At 37.8% G+C, this 23,292-nt stretch overlaps 1 protein-coding gene across 2 annotated transcripts in view; it reads left to right on the top strand.

Moving 5' to 3' along the window:
- The window catches only part of RORB (RAR related orphan receptor B), a 183,330-nt gene that overhangs the window by 98,253 nt on the left and 61,785 nt on the right, over nucleotides 1-23,292 (top strand). Inside the window, exon 2 of one of the 2 annotated variants that reach the window (XM_019650694.1) lies at nucleotides 18,314-18,374. The exons of the other annotated variant lie outside the window; for it this stretch is intronic. Within the exon in view, the coding sequence (XP_019506239.1) occupies nucleotides 18,314-18,374 (61 nt within the window). The remainder of the gene's footprint in view (nucleotides 1-18,313; nucleotides 18,375-23,292) is intronic. 2 annotated transcript variants of the gene reach the window in all.

The raw sequence follows: 23,292 nt of genomic DNA, 5'->3' as shown, positions 1-23,292 counted from the left end.
CCCAAGCCAGTTCCCAACCACCTCGCCACTTGGCCGGCCCATTTACTTTCTTCTTTATATCTCTGCATTCTAGAAACTTTTTGAGAACACACACATATATATTTGCATACATGTAAATATGTAAAATGCCAATATTTTTATTTGGAAAAAAAAAGAAGAAAGGAAGGAGGGAAAGAGGAAAGAAAAGCAGGATGGAAGGAAGGGAGGGAAGGAGGGAGGGAGGGAGGGAGGAAGGGAGGGAAGAAGGGAGTACTAGGAGAGTGAGGGAAGTTGGTTCATTGCCCCTTGGCCTGTCAGCTTCCCGTCATCCTTCTCCATACCAGGATGCCATGCCCTTTTTATTGTATGATGCTTCCTTGTCATTGCCATTGATTGTTCTACACACCCAGTCTCTAAGAATGTCCCCTTTTGGTAGATAATAAAATCTGGAAACTAAGGATAAAAACCATCCTGAAGCCACAAAGCCAGTCTTGGGGACAGCTAAAGATTGGGGACCTTCCACCAGTTGGGACTCTCTCCCAGCAACATAAGGCTCTCTGTGACTCTCTTCTTCCATTCCATATACAGTCTGGTTAGCTTCCTATTCAGAAACACATCTGAGAACCAAAAGACAATTCTCGGCTCAGAATGACAGCCACCCTGTCACAGGTTGTTGCAAATTAGAACAGGCTGGAGAAAGAGAAGACTTTGGGTACAGGCCGCCTCTCATTGGAGAAAACTTCCCTGAAGCCCAGTCATTGTTCACCAAAGTAAGCAAGGCATAAGTCATCTAAAGAGGTAGTTTTATTTTTATGTCTCCTAAACATGCCCTTTCTTTGTATGCTGCTTAAGACTAAAACAGGATTGACATTATGTAATTACTTGCCTTTTACACTGTGCTAACTTAATTTGCTTTTCATTCTCAGGTATTTAAGAGACCATTATTTTCCCATCAGACTTTACTGTCTGCCAATTAAGGCGTTAGATGGATGAGGTAGAGAGAGACCATTGTTTGGGAAGATTTCAGGTAGACATATTGAAAGCAACCGCTTTGTATCATTTTCCTGTTGTCAAAGACAGACATTTTTTTTTTGCCAGTTTACCAGTTTACATGATATCCTCTGTGCATAATATGTTGCTTTTTGGTTCTACTTAAAAACAAAAATGGCACAGCCATCATATTAGTTCTAGCATTTACACCTAGGTGCAAACTAAATCTTCTCTCCGTGGGAAGCGTAAGCCAATGGGGATTAGGTTTAGGAGCTAGAGTTGTTTTGAGATCATGCTTACCCTCTGAGGTGCACCTAAATTACAAAGTGTGTTGTGATGGGCCCAGTAGTCCCACACAGCTGTGCTGTCCCTCTCTGTGTTCTGCCAGGTAAATTTCATCACGAACCACATCCCAGCTCCATACAGCCCACTCAATCACATGATCAGATATGACTCATGTCCAGGGAAACATGGGATTTCAGTTGGTTTAAGAAAGGTGTGATGACCCAAACAGAAAAATGCAAGTCACTGTTTTTCATATCCACTCTGACTTTAAGTAATAAGAGTCATAGCATCTCATACCTTGAAACCTTGAAAGCCAGTCATTTTCTTTTTCTCTGTGTTATTATGAAAAATGCCTGTACTTTGGAAGTACAAGGGAATCAGCGTAATTGCTCAAGAACTGTGGAAGAAGAAAAGGTCCAGGACAAAGGCAGAGACATATGTCAGCTCCAGAAAGCATTTCTTAGAAAAGAGAATTCACAAATAAAAAATGGCACCATAAGCACAGCCACATAGCCTGCACCATTAAAAAATTAATAGACTGTCAGTTATGATAACTCAGGGGCCAAAGGACGAGAACAGCTTGTGCAATCGTTAATTACAAAATATGATTATTGTGTTGTGGCCTCCTTGTCAGAATTCATGGTGCTACTTCTGACCTGGAAAACTAAGTCCCTGGGTCTTGATCAGGCAGTGGGCTACAGGTTGTTTTGATTACCCTAATCCTGGGCTTGGAACATACACCCGTTCAGTGAATCTGTCTCATCTCATCTCTGTTCTGAAAGAAGCCCTGGAGAAGATAGGGCTGTTGCCTATCAGATTCCACCTCCAAGTTAACCCTGAACTCACCCCAGGTTTGCATCTATGATCCTTGCACAGTTACTGAACCCCTTGCCTATCTGTAAGAGAGGCTCATTAGATAACCACTAGCCACATGTGGCTAAGTCTAAATTTAAATTTAAGGTAATCCAATTTAAATGGAATTTAAAACTAGTTCTTTATTTGCACTATTGGTCACTTTCCCAGTGGCTCGTGGCTACCATATTGAACAGTGCCGATATAGAATTTTTCCATGGTAGCAGGAGGTTCTATCGGACAGCACGGTAGAATTAGAAGCTCTTGCTCTCTTGGTATTCCCCAGGCCCAAGGGAACATTTTTAGACCGATAGCAGTAGTTTTCAAACTTGAGCAAGCCTCAGAATCACCTGGCAGGCTTGGTAAAACAGATTGCTGGGGCCTTCCCCCAGAGTTTCTCACTCAGTAGATCTAAGAGGAATCCCTCAGATTTGTGTTTCTAAGTCCAGGTGACACAGAGGCTATCAGTGAAGGGACCGCACTCTGAGAATCACGGATCTATAGGAGGTAGGAATAATACCACCATAAGTGTAGGGCTACAGATACCAAGCCTTGATTCTGTAACTGAAAAGGAGTATGACGTAGAACCGTGCTGTCCAGTACAATAGCCACTGGCCATACGTGGCTGGTGAGCACTACAAACATGCACCTATCATTAATAATTTGTATGCTAATTACATGCTGATGTGATATTTGGCATATATTAGGTTAAAGAAAACATCTTATTGAAATTATTTTCACCTGTTTCTTGTGACTTTTTTAACGAGGCTAATAGAAATTTTTAAACTACATATGTGGTTTTAATTATATTTCTCTTGGACTGACCTAGAACTTAACTTCACTCTGTTGACCTGTCAATTGCCCATCAATCAATTGGGGTCCTGGGCAGGACGAAAGAGTGGTAGATTAGTGATCTCTAAGGCCCAGTGATTCCTACAAGGCAAACTGCTAGGAAATAATCTTTCTTTCTTCTCTGTTTTTCGTCCAAACATTGGGCAAACCTGCCAGATAGTTCCCTTTGAAGGCCATGACAGCCCACTGAAAAAGATGGTTGAATCTCCTTAACCAAAGAGGACTACATGTCAGGCCCATATATCAATAATACACTTTTCTTACTGGGCTATACTTCTTAAACACATCCCTACACAACTAAGTGAGAATGAGATTTTTTGTTGTTGTTGTATATAGCAAAACTCTGGGCTCCTGACTCCAAACATCCTTTCCATCAAACACAAAAATATGAATTAAAATGTAAACTATTATTAAAAATTAAAACAATATACCCATGTTCATAGCAGCATTATTCACAATAGCCAAAAGGTGGAAGTACCCCCAGTAATCCATCTGTGGATGGATGGATAAACAAAGTGTAGAATAGACATAATAGAATGTTATTCCCTCCTAAAAAGGAAGGAAATGCTGATGCATACTACAACATGGATGGATCTTGGAGACATTAGACTAAGTGAAATAAGCCAATCACAGAAGGACAAACGGTGTATAACTTCACTTACAAAGGTGCCTAGAGTAGTCAAACTTATAAATACAGAAAGAATGGTGTTTCCAAAGACTAGAGGGAGGGAAGAATGGGGAGCTAGGAAAAGTTCAAACATAGGGCAAACCAGAAATTAGATATTTTCAGACTTTTAGTGTTATTCTTAGTCAAATTATGGAAACAACTGTATTTATCTACAGATGAAGGTTATATTCAAAGTGAATTAAGAGAATCCTTCCCACTCACCATTGAGATGCTTTGGCCATCTTGCTGAAAGGATATAGAAACCTTCACAAAGTTCCTTCTGTGGGCAGTGGGTGTCGCTGGGATCACTAATGGGCCATGAGGCCTGTGATTTGCAGTCATCGTTTCAGATCGTCCCATGAGCCATAGCTGGCCCCAAGCCTGTTGTTTGGTGCAACATGAGTTGAGGGTCTCATGCTGGCTGTGGTACAGTTTTTCTTACTGAGATATACTCATATATCAAGATAGCAAAATATTTCAATGACTTCATAAGGTATATAAATATCGAGTCACTATGCTGTCATATAGTATGTTTTCATTTTTAAAAAGATAGAAAAAGATTTCAAAGATGAATTTCAGAACCAAAAACATTAATAAATTGAAATATTTTATTGAAGTACAAATCTTATTTTATCAGTACAGTATCTTCTACATTGACCATAATGCTATCATCCTTCAGTGAAAAACTGAAATAGTGCAAATTTTACTAACTAACACCAAGGGAAGCCTAAAGACTGTTTCCACCTAGGGTTGAGCAGGCTTCCCTTTAAAATTACAATTTTCTTAAACTAATCCTTTTGGTAATTTGCATTCCACAGCACAAAACATATCAGAAGCAAAAATTCATGTTAAGTGGCAAGCAGAAACCAATTTGGGGTAAATATTTAATTGTTTTATAACATTAATATATCAAGAGGCCATTTTTCACATATTATATTGGTAGTAACTATTTTAAAAAATAATAATAGTCAGTGTCAGAAAGAGTATAATGAGACTGGCATATTCATAACATGCTCAATGTTTCAAAGAACCTTGTGCATCTTATAACAGGAAAAAGAGTCTTAGAAACAACTTCAATATCCACTTATGATGAAATCGAATAAATTAAGGCAAACCCCAAGAAGAAGTATATACATCTACTAAAAGTAATGTTTCTTTGAGAATATTTTAAAACTTTTATTTTTATTTTAAATTTTAATTTACTTTTGCATAGAGAATATTTGAATAATATATATCATATTTTAATGGTTCAAAAGGAATTACATTATATGTTTCCATCTCACCTCTAATCATCTCCCCAGAGACAAACAGTATTACCAGTTTCTTGTTTATCATGACAAAGATGTTTTATGCATATATAAGTTCTAACACATGTGAATAAAATTTTGTTTTCCTCTGAGGATGCTCATATTCAATTTGTAGCTTTAAGAGAGATTACAACTCAACTCTAAGGATCTCATTTCTTACTGTAAAGCTTCCTATGAGATTTCCAAAATATTCATTGTAGAAGAAGGACTTAATATCATGTGACATTGCCAGAAATCCGATTTGCCCCCCTGTCTATAGAGACCTTCTGACTAAGAGCAAAATAAATAAAGGTTTGTTGTCATACAGGCACTTTTCCTCCAAACTCCTAATAACCTATTACAGTCTGGTGGATGAAGGGGAGTGAATGAGTTTTCCTCTCTCTAAGCCTAGACTGCAGTCACTAGAAGACTCTACTGTCATATAAATGTGCAGAACAAGCCAACTGAACACCCCAGTCTTGGCACTATCTACCAAGTAACCAGGAAAAAACACATTCTCACCTTAAAAGCAAGGCTAGACCTTGAATTTAGCTTAGCTCATGGTGAGCAGAACTGTATGCTGATCACCCCAGCACCAACTACTGCTCTCCATTGTGCTGAGAGGCCTGGTGTCTGGTTATATCATCATGGTGCATCTAACTGCCAACGTGGCCCTCCATCAACACCACCACCCTTAGCGTGCCTAGAGGAAACTTTGCAAGCTCTAAAGAGCAACCCTCACCTGCTGTCTCCTCAGGCAGAATAAAATGTCTTCCATGTGACTTTTTTGCTGAGACTTTTTCCTCAGATTAAAATCATAAGATACAAAATTTGTTATATAAACTATTTATTGAATTTCTGGATCTGGTACATAAGCACTTAATAAATTTTCAAAGACATGCCTAAATGAATGAATTCTGTCTTTTTCAAAGAATATTTTTTAAAGATGCATGCAAGATACCTTTTGGCACAGCACAATATATTAAATAAAAACAGTACAGGTAGAAGTTCTGATGGTGAGAAAAGAACTTGTGGAGTTGTGCTTGAGAAAGTTTTGATGTAGCGTTTCGTTCTAAGGCACTAATGGTGACAGGATACACAACATGACAAGTGGTGGTCTACCCTTTACAGCTGACCTTACTAACAGACTGTTATCTCCCTAAGCCATTTTGTCTGAACTGAGCTATATACGCAGAGTGGAGAAAAAAAATTAATGAGCCCTGAATTACATAGCACCTTCTCTTGCTGAAGAATGCCAGTGTTTGTTTACTCAGCAATTCCTTTCCCCATATCTGGCTATTTAATACCTTTCCTTCTGTTTTTTTCAAGCAATTCTTCACTATGTAAATTAGTTTCATTTATAACTGGTAAACATTTTCAAATTTTAAAGCGTGCAAAGAAATGTACATAAAAATGTGCCATATAAAGTATTATTATTTATGATAACTGTTATTGTTGTTATAATTTATATAAGAGTAAAGGTGTTTATAATGTTCTCCCAAAATAACAGGCAACTGTTAGTGGGATAACCGGTGAGTACAAATGAGCACTGGCCCAGGCAGTTAATGTGCATTTGATAAGAATTTATTGCTGAATTAATCAGTATGTGTAATTTTCCTTGCCATGGAATTATTGGGAGTAAGAACTAGCTTGGGAGATGAGGTACCCCCTAGAGGTAGGAATGTATCATAGGTGAAAGAGTTTTTCTTCACATATAATGTGCCAAGTCTGAAGAGTTTCAGGCATTCAACTTCAAAACATATGCTCCACTTTGGTGACTCTCTGGGAGGACTCTCAGCCTCCACTGATGAGGAAAATACATGTACCCCACATACCTGGGGTTGTGGCTTTTTTCTGGAATTGTATGTGCCAAGCCGGGGCACATTGTATGTGCCAAGCAGGGGCCAGTTACCTCACACAGGACTGTATTTTATTCTTTCAGCAAACCTGTGAGGTAGAAGTCATCATGCCAGTTTGGTAGATGGGGTAACTGAGATGCAGAGAGGCCAATCATCTTAAATAAGGATGCCTTCCTTGAGTGGATTTGAACATGAACACAGATCCAAAGCCTATGCCACAAATCAATGTTTCTCAAAGTGAGATCCTCAGTTCGCCAGGAGAGCCATGAATTTCTCCAGACCAGCCTCTAATTAAAATACTACAAGCCCTTTTGTGTTTAGTTCTTATAATAGGCAGATGACAATTCTGTGGAGTTTCATTTTCACATAAGTCTAAGGACTTATTCACTAGTAACTTACTTGTAGATTTCAAGGAGTTATTAAAATATTGATATTCACAAACTAAAATTAACATGTTATTAGGCAGTTTACAGATGGCTCTAATTGATGATTGTGTGAAGAAATCAGGCTATCATATTGTAAAGTTGCTACTTTACATATGTAAACACACATATACTTGAAAATCCCCTAGAAAAGTGGGCATGGGTGGAATGGGAACCATGTAGGATTTTTGCCTTGCTTAAGTGTGCTGTGATTTTAAAAGGTTGAGTACCACTATTGTAACCATTACACCAAAATGGAAAGAGAAAGAGGACTGTTCAGGCTCCCATAACAGAACACCATAGACTGGGAGGGTTGTAAGCAACAGAAATTTATTTCTCCATCCTGGAGGCTGGAAGTCTGAGATCAAGATGCCAGCATAGTTAGGTTCTGGTGAGGTCACTCTTCTGTGTTGCAAACTGCCAACTTCTTATTGTATCCTTACATGGCAGAAAGAGAGAGCTAGCTAGCTCTCTGGCCTCTCCCTGTAAGGACACTAATCCCATTCACAAGCGCTCCACCCTCATGACATAATTACCTCCTATGAGCCCCACCTCCTAATACTATCACATTGGAGGTTAGGATTTTAACATATAAATTTGGGGGAGGCACAGACATTCAGTCCATTACAGAAAGTTTATTCTATTATATGTGAACAAAACAAAGCATGGTGGTATTATTTTCCTATAATGGGAGCTTAAGCACAAAATGTTATTTTGTATTTCTCATATCCCTATAATTTACATTTTAAAAATGCCCTATTGGAACCCTCATGCACTGTTAGTAAGACTGCAAATTGGTGCAGCCACTGTGGAAAACACTTTGGAGGTTCCTCAAAAAATTAAAAACAGAACTACCTTATGACCCGCAATTCCACTTCTGGGTATTTATCTGAAGAAATCCAAAGCACTAATTCAAAAAGATATATGCACCCCTATGTTCATTGCAGCACAGTTCACAATAGCCAAGATGTGGAATCAACCCAAGTGCTCATCAATAGATGATTGGATAAAGAAGATGTGGTACATATATACAATGGAATATGACTCAGCCATAAAAAAGAATGAAATCTTACCATTTGTGACAACATGGATGGACCTATAGGGTATTATGCTAAGTGAAATAAGTTAGAGAAAGACAAATATCATATGATCTCACTTATATGTGGAATCTAAAGAACAAAATAAGTGAACAAACAAAACAAACAGACTCATAGGTACAGAGAACTGAAGGTTGCCAAAGGGGAGGGGCGTTTGGGGGCTGGGTGAAAAAAGGAGACGGGATTAAGAAATACAAATTGGTAGTTACAAAATAGTCATGGGGATGTAAAGTACAGCATAAGGAATATAGTCAATAATATTGTAATAGCTATGTATTGCGCCAGGTGGGTACTAGACTAGTCAGGGGGAATCAGTGCATAAATTATATATAAATGTTTAACCACTATGCTGTATACCTGAAACTAATATAAAATAATATTGACTGTCAACTGTAACTGAAAAAAATAATTTTAAAAAAGAAAAGAAAAAAATACCCTATTATTATTTTTCTGAACTAACGGTCTAGAATCTCAAATAAGGCAGGACACATCCAATGCTGACGATTAGCTCTGTCTTAATTCTCACATTGATTCACGTTTTGAGTAAATATTATTTGAATTCTTTCCTGTTTTAAGATATCCTAACGACTGTGTCTTTTTCATACCCTAAGCAATATAAACTCAGCGAGGCCATTTAGTCTCTCTTCCAAAAATCAGAATAAGCACTTTTCTGAAACATACCTAAGGCAGCTGCTCCTGCAACACATCACCCATCAACTGCCTTTAGCAAACAAAAGATCATTTTTAGATTCCTAGCATTAACTATTCTTGGACCCATTAGTTGCAAAGGCATGGGCAAATTGGGATATTCACACGATGAGTGTTTCTGTCAGAGTCAAAGATACATATTGCCCTTTATTTATTGAAATATTCCTGAAACATGCATGCCCTATTCATCTGTAAAATGTTTTAGCTGATGGGATACAGTTCTTAATTTTCAATTTTAAGACAATAATTCAATGTTTATTACTCCAGATTATCCAATTATTATTTGTCAGTAAGTGTGGTAGTATCAAATAGCAATATTTCTACTTGGCTGAGATTTTATCTCAGCCCAACAGGGGAAATATTGTTTAAATAGGGTAGGAAAAGTATTCTTTTAAGTCTTTGATATAACACTTATTACTGAAAATTCCCCAGGCTTTGTTGACCTTCAAAGCAGCAATATTTTGATAATGCTTTTCAAGCAGTTTGAAAATAACTTGAATTTACCACTTAATAGTGCTTTAGACAGCGACTTGGACACCTAATAAGTATTAAGGAGAAAAAGCAAAACATAAATAAAGTGGAAGGGCAGATGCTACTACATTCACTAAATTGTATCCACGTTCAGCATTTTACCCTTTGTTCTGACAAAATAGGGTAAAGCCTACAAGTTTTATATAATAACCCTTTATTTAATCCCAGAAAGCAAAGGGAGAGATCATCAGAAACATGTATTTCTCTTTGTTCCCCATTTCTTTCTTCAGGGAAACCAGAGTTTAAATCTTTCATTTGGTCGTGAAGTAACAGTCAGCGTGAAGTATAGCAAAGGTACTAATAATAATAAGTGAAACCGGTAATGATGAAAATGCCAACCCAAACTAATATCATGTTTAAAAGATAAGAGAAAATAAGTGACAATTCTTTTCTTATTCAGACAAACAGATTTATGACAGGTATTCAAATTTTGTGAGGGTTAAGAGGATTGTAGGTAGACTTTAGAATAAAAAACTCATGGTACTGTTTGTAAGTGGCCCCCCAAGAGAAAGATGCTGTGGATTTTTAACCCCAACTACAGTGACGTGCTCTGTTTTCCATAGTGTGGGTATTCTGTCCACCACGGCAATCACCAGATTGCCCCCAGCAAAGAGATAATCCAGGGTCTGTCTGCTCCTTAGAAACAGAGAGGGAAAGGCTTGTGTAATATGCATTTTGTCCTTGTTTGCAGGGGTCATCTACCCTGTTGAAACCACGGGGACTGGAAACATAGGCCTTCAGGACTTCTTCAAATAGACAAGACAAACAAACAAACAAAACTTAATACTTAGTAAAAAAGTATGTCTTTCTTGAAATGCTCCTAAATACCTCTTACCTTCATGAAGAAATCTATGCATTGTTTATGTAATTTACAGTATGGGTTTAAATGCCAAAACAGACATGGAGCCACCATTATTAACTGCGTGATCTAAGCCATTGTTCTCAGACTTTAGCCATCATTAGAATCAGTTGGAAGGCTTCCTAAAACCCATAGTGCAATAATGTTCACTCCTAGAGTGTCTGGACCATCCCTCAGTAGATCTGAGGTGGGACAGAGAGTTGGCATATCTCACCAGTACACACGCGAGGGTGCTGCTGGTGCTGCTCGTCTGCGGACCACATAGTGAGATCACCACTGTAGCGTCTCTTTCTTAGCCCTGCTGGGCCTCAATTTCTTCACCAGTTACTTGAATGTATGAACATCTACCTTCCAGAATTGTGATAAATAAATGAAGTAATGCATTCAAGTTCTTAACACAGAGCCTGGCGCATACTAACTTCTCAGTCTGTGCCAGCTGTTATTACTGTTTGATTCTGTGGAGCCTGGAGGATTCTGCAAATGAAAACAGTGAATGGCTTGATATAGTTGCCATTGATTGCTTCTGCTTTTAACTTTAGATCAGATGAAAACTCCTGTTTTCACTTTTGAGTGGGAAATTAAAGATTTTGTTTCTCAAGGATGCTTAATCTACATTTAGTTTGGCAACATATGATTTGTTTATGTGGTTTTACGTTCTCAATTTGTTTCTTACTCTGTTCAGTCAAATATTCACAATTTTGATTGTCCGTAAGGTGCCCTAAGATGTCCTGGGATGAGCTAGGGAAGAAAACTGCACAGTTCTACCTTGTAAGATACTTCAGGGACAGATTTCTTTCTGCTAATGTAAACTTGGACTGCACACAGAGCTAATAATGCTACCATTCTTGGACTTCCTACAGTTTTAAGTAAATTTACTGTATCTGGTTGTTAAGTTGTCTCTTAGTAAATATGTTCCTTAGAAGGTACAAGATGAGAAACTCAACTATTTTACTGAGTTTGTTTAGAGCTAATAACTATACCTGAATTCTTTCTGACTTAATTGCCTCGTTTTCATGTAAAATAGGACATGTTGTTGGTGCCTTTATACAGAAAGAAAAAAATAGAATCTAAGCAATAGCAATAAATGACAGAGCCTAGAGATCTAGGGTAAAAAAACATTGTTTATAAAAGAAAGAAATTATTCTTTTTACTTCATGGCCACAATGGAAGAAGACCAGACTCTTGAGAAGTAGAAATGGTTTTGCTAGAAAATTCTGAGTTAGCATTGATGAAGCCCATGCAAGAGTGTATAATAGTATAGGTCCCAGGTGCAGCAGTTTGTAATCATGTGTCCTGGATTAAAACAATCAAAGCTCATTCTGTGATGTTGCATATTTAGCAACATGCAAAACTATTGCTGTCTCCCATGGTACTAGATAATAGTGGCCTTTTTACATACAGGCTTATGATGGACCTGATCTAAAGTCAACTTCCAAGTTAGATACCTTGGCAAACATCTTTATGGTATCGATCTCTGCATATTTTTAAGAGTGGTGTCCCCTTCACTCAGGAGAATGACTTTCAGAATGAAAAGAGATACAGAACAAGAGTCATTAAAGCAGAGTTGAAGTTGACCACTGAATAGAGGGTTATAAGAGTGAAGCTTGCCACTTCAAGTAAGCAAGAGCCTCCAGAAGAATGATACGTTGGGGGCTACAGGTTGTTTCTTCTTTCATGGTAATATTTGAGATTCCTGGCAAACTGAAAAACTTCCAGAAGATTAGAAATAACTGAAATGTTCCACATTCAAATGCAGGCAAAGAAATATTAATTATACATATACAAGTATTTATACTACATATATATATATATGTACATATCTACATACATATATACATATACACACATATGCACTATAGATAATAGCAAGACCTTAGAACAAATTACAGGCTAGAGCAGTAGGACTAGGGAGGTAAAGTGGTGTCACTGACAGTCATCTTGGGCACACCAAAAATTAAGTAATGACAAACTAACCCCAAGCACTTTTTATAGTATTTATTATACTGGTAAGACCAATGGAACATCATGAAGTTCGTTTTTTTTTATTTTAGCAAGGCTTGTGGGCACACTAAAGACATATGAGCTGGAGGAAATCATAATTGATTGATCAGCAGGAGAATGCCATAGTGAAATTGGTTGTCTTGCAAAGCTCTGAATCTCCCATCATTGAACATAACCAGATGCTAAATGAAAGCCAGGGAAATCTCTTACTGTTGCTGTACAGTAGGTTTACATACAGATAATAGTGGTCGTATTACATACGGGCTTATGAAGGACCTTAAGGGAAGGTATTTAACTCAGTTACTAGACTATTGTATGCACTCAACAAACATGATTTTGCTGAAGGAGCAAATGTCAAAATTCAAGAAGCGAATGGGTTTGAGACATTTCCTAATGTTCAAGCCTCAACTCTTAAATACCTTGGATTTCTACTGACTTAGTGTTTGCTAAATGTCAAAAATAGTGAAGGCAAAACAATGGAGGCAAGAAAAAAGGTCAGTGATTGATGGGAGGAGTGGGGGGGATAAATATACAGAGCACAGAGAATTTCTATTTTCTTTAAAACCTGACATGTTAGAAGGAAGCTAAAGAATGTGTTAATAAATGAGCCACCAGGGCTCAGATTTCTGCCATGTGAATTTTGGGATCTACTACAAATGTCATCCAATAAGAATATTGCTAATCTCTTTGTTTTTCATTCTATTGTCTATGTAAATTTCCCTTGAGTGCAAAATAAGTAGGAGCACTGTTGAGAGAAATGCTTGGAAATGTAAATGGTTTTTATAACATTAAAGTATTTGTAAGCTCATTCACCAAAATAACGTAGCCACTGATTAAGGCAATAATCACTACTCTACACTGCATCAAAATTAAACTGCTCAAATAGATAGTACAAGATAAGCATCCCCCAGGGGATATTTGGCAATATTTGGAAAGCTTTTTGGTTGTCAAAAGCTAGGGAGTGATACTGTCATCTAGTGGACAGAGGCCAAGGATGTTTATAATTTTGCTGTTGATCAATAGCATAAATGATGCATTTACAAAACCATCACTGGATTAACCCATTCCTTTAGCCTTCCGGAAATGTAGTTTTGACTACATTAAAGAATATATTTAATTTTACTAAGTACCCTTCATAAACCTCATTTTTCAAGTGCAATTTTGGCAGAACACAATATTACCATGACCGGAGAAACTCTTTTCACTGCTTATTTGACAATTTAGATGAAATAATACCATTGTACATCCATAAAAATAGGGACTATGCCCAACTTGTTTCCTGCTATGCTCTCATCAACTATGATTTTCAGGGAATTAGATCTTTATTGAGTGCCTTCTGTATACCAGAATATCAGTTCATATGGTTTCACATATATTATCTAATATAATTTTTATAACAAATAAATGAAATAGTAATTATTTTCCCTACTTTAAAAATGAGGTCAAGTCACTTCCTGAAAGTGCATAGCTGGAAAAGTGTGGGAGCAGAACCCGGTTCTGATTCTGACATGCCCTTACTCTACTCTCTGTCTCCTACATCAACTATAGACCCTAAGGTGTATATGAATATTATTCTGATTCATAACTCAGAGGAGAAATTGATGAATAGATACACAACTTCTATGTAAAGACTTTAGGAGAAGGGTTTTCTCAATGGTATGGAATCAAAATAAGACTATCTATCTATCTATCTATCTATCTCTCAATAAAGGATTGCTGACATTTAGTGAATATGTACTGTCTTAATCTGTTTAGGCTGCTATAGCAAAGTATCATAGACTGGGTGGCTTAGAAACAACAGAAATTTATTCCTCACAGTTCTGAGGCTACAAGTCCAAGATCAGAATGCCAACATGGGTGGGTTCTAGTGAGAGTCTCCTTCTAGGCTGCAGACTGCCAATTTCTCATTGTAATGAAAGAGAGTGAGAGAACTCTCTGGGGTCCCTTTTATAAGGGCAGTAAATTCCATTCATAAGAGCTCCACCCTCATGACCTAATTACTTCCCAAAGGCCCCACCTCTTAATACCAAAACATTGTGAGTTAGGATGTCAACATATGAATTTGGGGGGACATAAACATTCAGTCCATAACATGTACCATGGGGTCAAGGAAGAGCCACTTAGAGGGAGAGATCAACTCCCTCTCACCTCCAATGATGATACTCCTAAGCAGAAAACAGGAAATCTACCAACAGGACAGAGGAAAGGCTTAATACCACTGGGACCACTGTCTAAATTAGCAATTAAATGCCAGACAAAGGGGCTGAAAGGAAAGGTAGTTGACTAAGGGAAAAAAGGAAATCAAAAGAAGTTTTTTGGGGCCGGCAGAGTGGCTCAGCTGGTTAAGAGCTCGCTTGGGAGCGCCAGCTCTGAGCAACAGGGCTGCGGTTCGGATCCCACGTTGAGGGCCAGTGACGCTGCACCCTCTACAGTTAAGATGATGAACAACAACAGTTCAACCTGGAGCTGGTCTGCTGTGAGTCACCGGCGATGGCGTAGGCTGCAGCAGGGCTGCAGTGGGCTGCCATGAGCTACGTGAGTGGCTGGCAGCAGGCGAGAGCTACTGTGAGCTACCGTGAGCCACCATGAGCGGCCGACCAATGACCGGCGACCAATTGCCTCAGCCAGGAAGAGCGCAATGATCATACCAACATGGGCCAGTGAAGCGACATCCTCCACAATTAGACTGAAGAACAAAACAGCAATTTGTCTACCTCTCTGTTCCCCTTCTCCGATTCTCCAACACTGTTCTCCTCCCCCAATTCCCCAATAAAATCTTTAAAAAAAAAAAGAAGTTTTTTGTTCCCACTTCCCTGTTCCTACACTAAAAACCAAGTATGATTAAATAAAGAACAAAAAGAGGCAAGAGCTCTTTTTCTTAACTTTCTCTCATCTCCACTAAGTAGCAGCAAGCAATTAAGCAAACATGCCCCAAAGATGAGCTAGTTCTCAAAGAGAAGCACAAACTAAAGGAAATGGTAGGCATAAGTGGTGAGACTTACCTGTGGTCCCCCAGTGCTGCAGTTTGGCAGCAGGTATACCCTCACCCACTGATGGACTCCATATTTTTTATTGACTCTATGCTAAACACTGGGAGACACACAAAGGGTTTTTATCATATATCTAAGGAGCTTACAGTTAAGGTGAATGGTAAGCATATAAACAGGATTAATGAAGTGGTGGGGACATAGGAGCCCAGGTGAATCACTGTGGATAGGGGATGCTTTGCACAGGTGGTGGGAGTTGAGCTGGGTCTTCAAAAACAGGTCACATGTGGGTAGTTGGAGTGCAGTGGAGCAAGGCCTTCAGGAGGGCCATGGAGGAGAGACAAGTGGCATGAAAAAGGAATTTGGGCCAGAATCCTTTGGATAGATGCCTTTGGCCTTGGATCACAGGGTGAGTGCCTGAAGACAGAGCTGACCCAGACAGGTTGTGAAAAAAACAGGCCAATTAGGTTTATCTTGTGAATCATGGAGAGCTGAAAAGTTTTTGAGAAGGAAAGTAATATGATAAAACTAGGACTCTAGAGATTTCCCAACCATTCCTCCCTTCTTTCCTGACCATGTGTTTCTTACACAGGCGGGATCCCCCTCCAAGTATGTGCTCCTATCTCCAACCCTGCCCTTTGTTTCTAGGGGACCGAGCATACTCTGTGCATCAGGATGCCACTGAGTCTCTTTTAATGTTCTTTGATACCCACTCCCTGGTTGGTCAGAGCAGAAGCTGGATATTTTCAAGGCTTAGGAGGCATGAGGAGATACAACTTTCTAACCTGAGATTTGGCTTCCAGCACCCTGTGAATGGAGCCTATAAGTTTCGTTGCACACAAGTTAGTATTTAATAACCTTTAAAGAGTTCACAGAGAACAATCCTGTTTCCTCATTTAAACTATAACACAGGAGACATCTGCTATCCCCCAAATCTCTTTACTTTCTGGCCAGAAAGAGTTTTTAAATGACTTTCCTACTTCTCCTCATTACCAACAGTTCTTTTAAAAATATTATTTCTAGTATTATACAGACAACTGACAACTACAATGGAAGAATTTAAATAGAATTAAATGTATAGGTTTTCAATACACACTGGAATGTGATCTCCATAATATTTATTTCTCAGTGTCTAGTACAAATAGTATTAATTAATTAATTAAGTAATTAATGTGTATTGACTGAACGAACAATTGATAGCTAAAGTCAACAGCCAAAATGCATGTCTTGGAGATAAGCGAAGGCAAGCAGATTCACTTTCAAGTATACGTACTGAATTTCCAATATGTACCAGAATCTGTGCTAAGGATTTTCACATTTACTCCTTCCTCATATAATTCTAGTGGGTAGATGTTAGGGTTTTATTTCAGAGATATGCAACCTAAGGCATAGAAAATACGAAGTAACTTACCCAAGAATTTGAAACAATAAGTTTTAATTCAAATTCCAAGGTCCTTTCCTTGAGCTTTCCCCAAATTTATCTATCGCAGCAAATCCTTGAGTGCTTATTATTATAGGATTCCAGGCCCCTCCTCAGAAGATTCTGACTGAGTAGTCGGTGGGTGTCAGGAATCTGTCCATTTAACATACATCCCTGGTGACAGTGAGAAACATTCCAGGAACCTTTAGTCCTGGCTGCCCACTAGAAACACTTTGGGAATGTTTAAAAACTTTAGCTGCCTTGGCCCACACCAAACTAATCAGCGGGACGTAAGAGAGAAACCTCTGAGCATCAATATTTTAAATTTTCTAGATTATTCCTATGAGCATGCAAAGCCGAGCACCATTGAGCTCAGTTCTACCAGGCTAACAATAGTATTTGATGGATTTACCCAGCCTGCTCTCACCACCTCTCCACCCCTGGCCCTCTTTCCTATAGAAAAGCAGTTCTACAGTGTGAGCCAAAAAGAAGCAGGGATGTTTAAAAGAAAAGAGAAACAGAAGGAAAGGAGATCAAGAAACTATTTGTGACAAGGGGTTAGTGGAAAGGAAATGATAGCTGTCGAAGGTGGTGGGGAGGTGAGGGGTAAAGAGATAGATTTGAGATTCATCATTGAAACAATTTAGTAACTCAAAGCAAAAGTTAAATAAAGCTGACAGTTATGTGAGTATTTTGCCCTCCCATATAGGTCATGCTGTTTTCTATGGAAGCCAAAGCAGTTTTTACATATTTGTATATTTATCCTTCCTAGTGACAAGGGTTGAGGTTCAGAAATTTCTGTTGGTGTGTCTTCATCATTCTTATTTTATAAATGGGAGCACCAATGCATGCTGGGAGAATGAAGTCACTTTAGACCTCAGGGTTGGGGCCAAGTGGCCTACCTAGTATTAAGTGACCCAACTGGTTCCCAGGCTCTGTTGCCACTGCTGCTATAACTAAGGTAGTCATATTTTATTTGACTGTAAAATGCTCATATGCATCAACAACTTCGATCCAGTATTTGGGAGAACTGGAACATGGTATTACCTGTATACAGTCATTCATCCCTGGAAGTCAATAGAGGATCCAAAATAAATGGAACAAACTGATCCTGAAGTAAATTTATGTTCTACATTTATAATCACAGAGATGACTCTGTTACATGGCATATCCTATTGCAGTGGGATGAAAATAAAGGAGAATTGAAGTGTAGAAACTATATGTATCTATGTAATCTGGGGGTGGAGGGGAAGTGGTGTTTTTAGACTGTTGATTGTGATTTAGCAATTTCTGCATTCTTTTGTGAATAAGTAGTATCAAAAAGAAAAACCAGTATTCTACGTCCTGCCTTCCTTGCCTGGGCAGCCCTTCACCCTTACTTAATGAAATGGAACAGTTGATGCCTTTAACTCCTCTTTCATTTAATCTCATTAATGCAGTCTGTTGGGATTCTAGTTGTGGAGTAACACAGGGGCAGTCGTCAGACCTCTAGTGAAAAGTGCAATATTTTTCATTTAGATTTTTAATTGCGACGTCAAAATGTGTGAGAACGAGCTCAAATCTAAAGCTGACGCCACTGGTGAGTCTTACATTTTCTTCTCTCTTCTGATGCTTAGCTGTGTGAACTATTCTCCAGGCGAGACAGTAAGCATTCATAAACTCTCAGCAAAATAAATTAATGGCTAGATGGGAACAATAAAATATTTTCTGACTTCAGAATGTATATAGTAAATAAGTCACTCAAGCTTTATTTTACACTAGAGAACACATTTATATATAAATATGATCCTATCCTGAAGATTACCAAATGCATAAGTTTTGAGATTGAATGCAAATAGTCATCTGCCACATTACAGTAGTATGAGGTTAACACTGCAAACATCCTTGTCACAATTTTGTAGCTTTGATTTTAGTCATTCGCACTGCTATCATTACACTCATTTCAACTTTTCTGAGTTTTTAAAAATTCAGTTCATAAATATATTACCAGACACTTTGTCCTATGTAAGAAATCTGTTTTCAGAAAGCAAAAAGTCTGTTTGGTTGAATGATGACTAACAATGAGATGAATTATGTTGGTTTTTCTCCTACATTTTTTACTTGGAAGCTAGTACATAGTTCCCTAAACACACATTTCATAACATAGGCAAGTTTTGAGCATTTGTTTTAAAAATATTTCAGGAAAATATGATGCATAATTTATTGCCATTTTTGCTAGTTACTATATAGCAATGAGCATGTTAAATATTATATGTAAATATTGGAAATATTAAAATGTAAATCAATATAATTGCTTTTTTCAAATAATATAAACTTTACAATTGTTCTAAAAAGTTACTAATCAAACTAAATCTTTTATAAATTCAGCATTACATCTTTCCACAATGTTTAAGCTTCCTTATGCTTGTATTTTTAGAAAAAGAATAGATGTTTCAATGCAATTATTTACCAGTTTCAAAATACATGTATTTAAAAACGTTATTGGTGAAATAAGCCATTAACAGCAGATTGCAGTTCTGATATCAATGAAGCCTTTAAACAACTATTTATCCTTCCGACTGACAGATTTACTCAGGATATTGTTGCTATTGTTGTTCAGAAATTAATAATGCTGGACGTATTAACATCTATGTCCTTAATCCTCTTTGGGTTTGAATTACAATTAGCAGAGGCTGACAGGTGAGCATAAATGTCCTTCTCTCCACTTATTTGATATAAAAAGAAAAACATGAATTTTCTCTGTTGTAAAATTACATAAAACACAGTGTTTGGTTTCAGGAGCTTATGTCTGTGTGCACAAACACACAACTCATTTTTTAAAAGAACTGCATGAATAAATGTGTTTTTACAATTTGCAAAGAAAAGCAGATAGTTTACTTTCCTCTTAAAGTTTAGTGGATCTAAAAGGAATATCCTAAATTAAAGCTGCAGCTTTTTTTTTTAAGTTACTGAAGTAGAATACTTGTTACTGTGTTTAACAATTTCTGGGTTTCACCAGTCTTTTTCTCCTATTATTTCCCCTCTATTATTATTTTTCCCAATACTAAGTATCTCTGCTACTTTAGAAGTAATTCAAGCCTCTAAAAAAGTGACAAAAAAATACTTTTTCTCCTACAATTCAGTTCACCTGGTAACATCAAAATGCCTTTGGTAGAAATTAATGTGTAAGAAACACAGCTAACAACTGAGACAGCCAGAAACATCTCTAAGCAAATGTAACTGTAAACTATCAAGTAGTGATTATGAATTTTCTGCTTGTCCAAGAAAAAATTTTAAAGGGGGAATTTGTTAAAATGGGATTTGAACGTGTCCGTACAACTCCTTCGCTAGCTTACATAAACGCTGAATAAAGCTGTTAAGGATTACGGGCAACATGCTAGATCTGATGAGCTCAAAAATAAGATAGCTCGGGTCCTATAATATCTAGGATTATGCTGGTAATCTCTTTAGGGAAAGCGTGCAATCTCAGCAGAACAGGTACCTCAGACTTCAGGGGAGCCATGAACTAATAATTCTCCATTTCTTGGGCGGCTATACTTTTGCCTACATTGATATAGGGAATTTGTGACATTTAGCATGGGGTGAAATTATAAAGAGAGCTTCTAGAGTGATAGCCTAAATTATCCCTTTACCCCTAAAATCATTTCTGGTGCTGCATGCTGATGAGAATATCTTCCTCTAAATTCTATGTGTCCCCTTTTTTGAAAAAGGCCATCTATGTAAGGATGAACTAAACCAAATGTGCCTTTCTACAGCCTCAACTCATTTTTGTCTCTAGGGATGAAGTAAAAATTAAGATTCTGTGTTTAGGGCCAGCCAAGTGGCGCATGGTTAAGAGTTGGCTTGGGATGCCAGCTCTGAGCAGCAGGGCCCCGGTTCAGATCCCACATGAGGGCCAGTGAAGCTGAGCCCTCTACAGCTAAGATGGTGAACAACAGCTTGACCTGGAGCTGCGCTGCTGTGAGTTGCCGGCGATGGCGTAGGCTGCCATGGGGCTAGCCAGTAGCCGGCGTGAGCTTTCGTGAGCTGCCATGAGCTGCTGTGAGCCACCTTGAGCGGCTGTCCAATGGCCAGGGAGTGACTGCCTCACCCGAGAAGACCACAATGATATCCCAACATGGGCCAGTGAAGTGACGTCCTCCACAACTAGACTGAAGAACAAAAGGACAGCAACTTGTCTGTTCCCCTTCCCGGATTCCCCAACACTGTTCCCCTCCCCCAATTCCCCAATAAAATCTTAAAAAAAAAAAGAGAGAAATCCTGTCTTTAATCCTATAATTTCTTTTTATTTTAAGATTCAGTGCTAAAGCAATGGGGAATGAAATGCAATTTGCTATAGAACGTAGATGATATAATAATGTAATTCTTAACGCAGAAACTTGAAATATATTTTACTATTGTAGCATTGTCTATGTTAAAGACAAAATCGAAGCTCTTGCAGAAAATCCAAAAACTGAGTTCCTAAAATCTGAGTTTTTGTACAATGACCACTGGTGTCATTACATGTCCAATTTGTTCTCCCATACGTGAAAACTCCCTAAGGTTGGAGTGCCAATTCATACAATTTTTTCCCTAAATGAACCCTCTGATGGCAAAGGAACTCTTTAGGGCAACTGGTACTGATTGTTCCCTCTCTCTCTCTCTTTCTCTCTCTCTCTCTCTCTCTCTCTCTGCCTGACACACAAAAAACAGGTGTAAATATCTCACCCATGTTTTGAAGTTTGCTTATATAATTATTTGCTGCATCAATAGATAAGGGCATGTTAAAAAACAGAAATATTTTTAAATATAACAGAGTGACAATATTACTGGTTAGTTGTTGGCCATTCAAGCAAATTGTAGGCTGTTATGAGTCAGTTAAATAAAGTTATCATTACATTAGGAAGAAAACAATGTTAATACGGTACTAACATTCTGATCTTATGTGACCATGGTCCTCATGTGGGAAATAATCCACCCAGATATCTTATGAGAGGATAACGATGCTACTTTTATTTTACAAGGTTTCTCTTTTCAAGAACAAAGGCGTTGAAATTAGATTCTGCACACTGTATTTTAGAATATATCCTCGTCCTTTCCCCTGTAGTCCTGCCTTGTCTCTTTTTTAACACGCATTAAGAGAGTTAGTTTTTCTTGGTCACCAAACAGAAAGAGATATATTTTTATTATTTTCAAACTCTCTGAACAAGTGCTGAGAACTTCAGGGATGCTCTCTACTGTTTCTATTAATGAAGAAAATGAGAAGTAGTATTGTGTGCTTTCCATCCCAAACTGCAGTTAATTGGGGTTTTCGTGGTGTGTGTGTTTTTTTAATTAGTGATCCTGTTCTAGCCTTTGAATTGTCTACCTTCAAATACATAATTTAATGGATTTATTTTTATATTTATCAAGCATGTCCCTGTGAATTGGTCCAAGTATTCTTGAAAAGAATGTAGTATAGGAATCGCATTTTAGAGCACAGTGAACAATCTAGGTTGAACTACATGAAATTGCCAGTGTTGTGTTGACTATTTTATGACAGAAAAGTGTGGCAATTCCATATGGTTCAACCTGACTAGATAAAAACATGGTTGTTTGATAATTCTAAAAGCATTCTGCCACTATTGACTTTGCATTTAACCCCATTAACTAGGTCTCCAAAATAAGTTTAAATGCCTAATCTTGAATTTTACTCTTATAATTGGATTTTCCTCTTTCAACCTTTAGTCACCAATTTCGAGTTTGCCCTCTCCCTACAAATTGACTACTTGAAGTCCTACTCACTTTCTAAGACCCGGCTCAAAATCCACTCATTCACCAACCCTTCCCAGCTTACCCCAGTTGAAGTCGATATCTTCCTCTTCCAGATTCATTTAGTGCTCAATTCAGTATGCCCTGTGTTCAGATTATTTAAACTGTGTGGGGGCTATACAATCACTGTATTCATTTTGAAGATAGGAACTTCATTTTGCATACATCTGTGGCTTAAAACAAACACATGTTTATAGTATGATTTGATGTCAGTTAGTGTGATACCTCCCACTTTGTTCTTATTTCTCAAGATTGCTATGGCTATTCAGGGTCTTTTATGGTTCCATATAAATTTTAGAATTATATGTTCTAGTTCTATGAAAAACGTTATTTAATTTGATAGGGATTGCCTTTAGTATGGACATTTTTTTTTAAGCTGAGCCATCCTGCCACCTGTTTGGCAGTTCAGAGGCTGCTCAACTCGGGCCAGGAATCGAACCACTGTTGCTCAGACCTCAAGTGCTTGATTGAGCTCTTAACCAACTGAGCCTCCTGGCTGACCCTAGTATGGACATTTTAACTGTATTAATTCTTCCTATCTGTATGCACAGTATATATTTCCATTTATTTGTATCTTCTTTAACTTCTCTCTTCAATGTCTTATAATTTTCTGAGTACAGGTCTTTTACTTCCTTGATTAAATTTATTCCTAAGTATTTTATTGTCTTTGAAACAATTATAAATGGGATTTTTTTAAATTTCCCTTT

This window comes from Hipposideros armiger, unplaced genomic scaffold, assembly GCF_001890085.2.
Source record: "Hipposideros armiger isolate ML-2016 unplaced genomic scaffold, ASM189008v1 scaffold_144, whole genome shotgun sequence".
Taxonomy (NCBI): domain Eukaryota; kingdom Metazoa; phylum Chordata; class Mammalia; order Chiroptera; family Hipposideridae; genus Hipposideros; species Hipposideros armiger.
The sequence above is the reverse complement of the archived record's forward strand: the minus strand, read 5'-3'. Positions and strand labels throughout refer to the sequence as shown.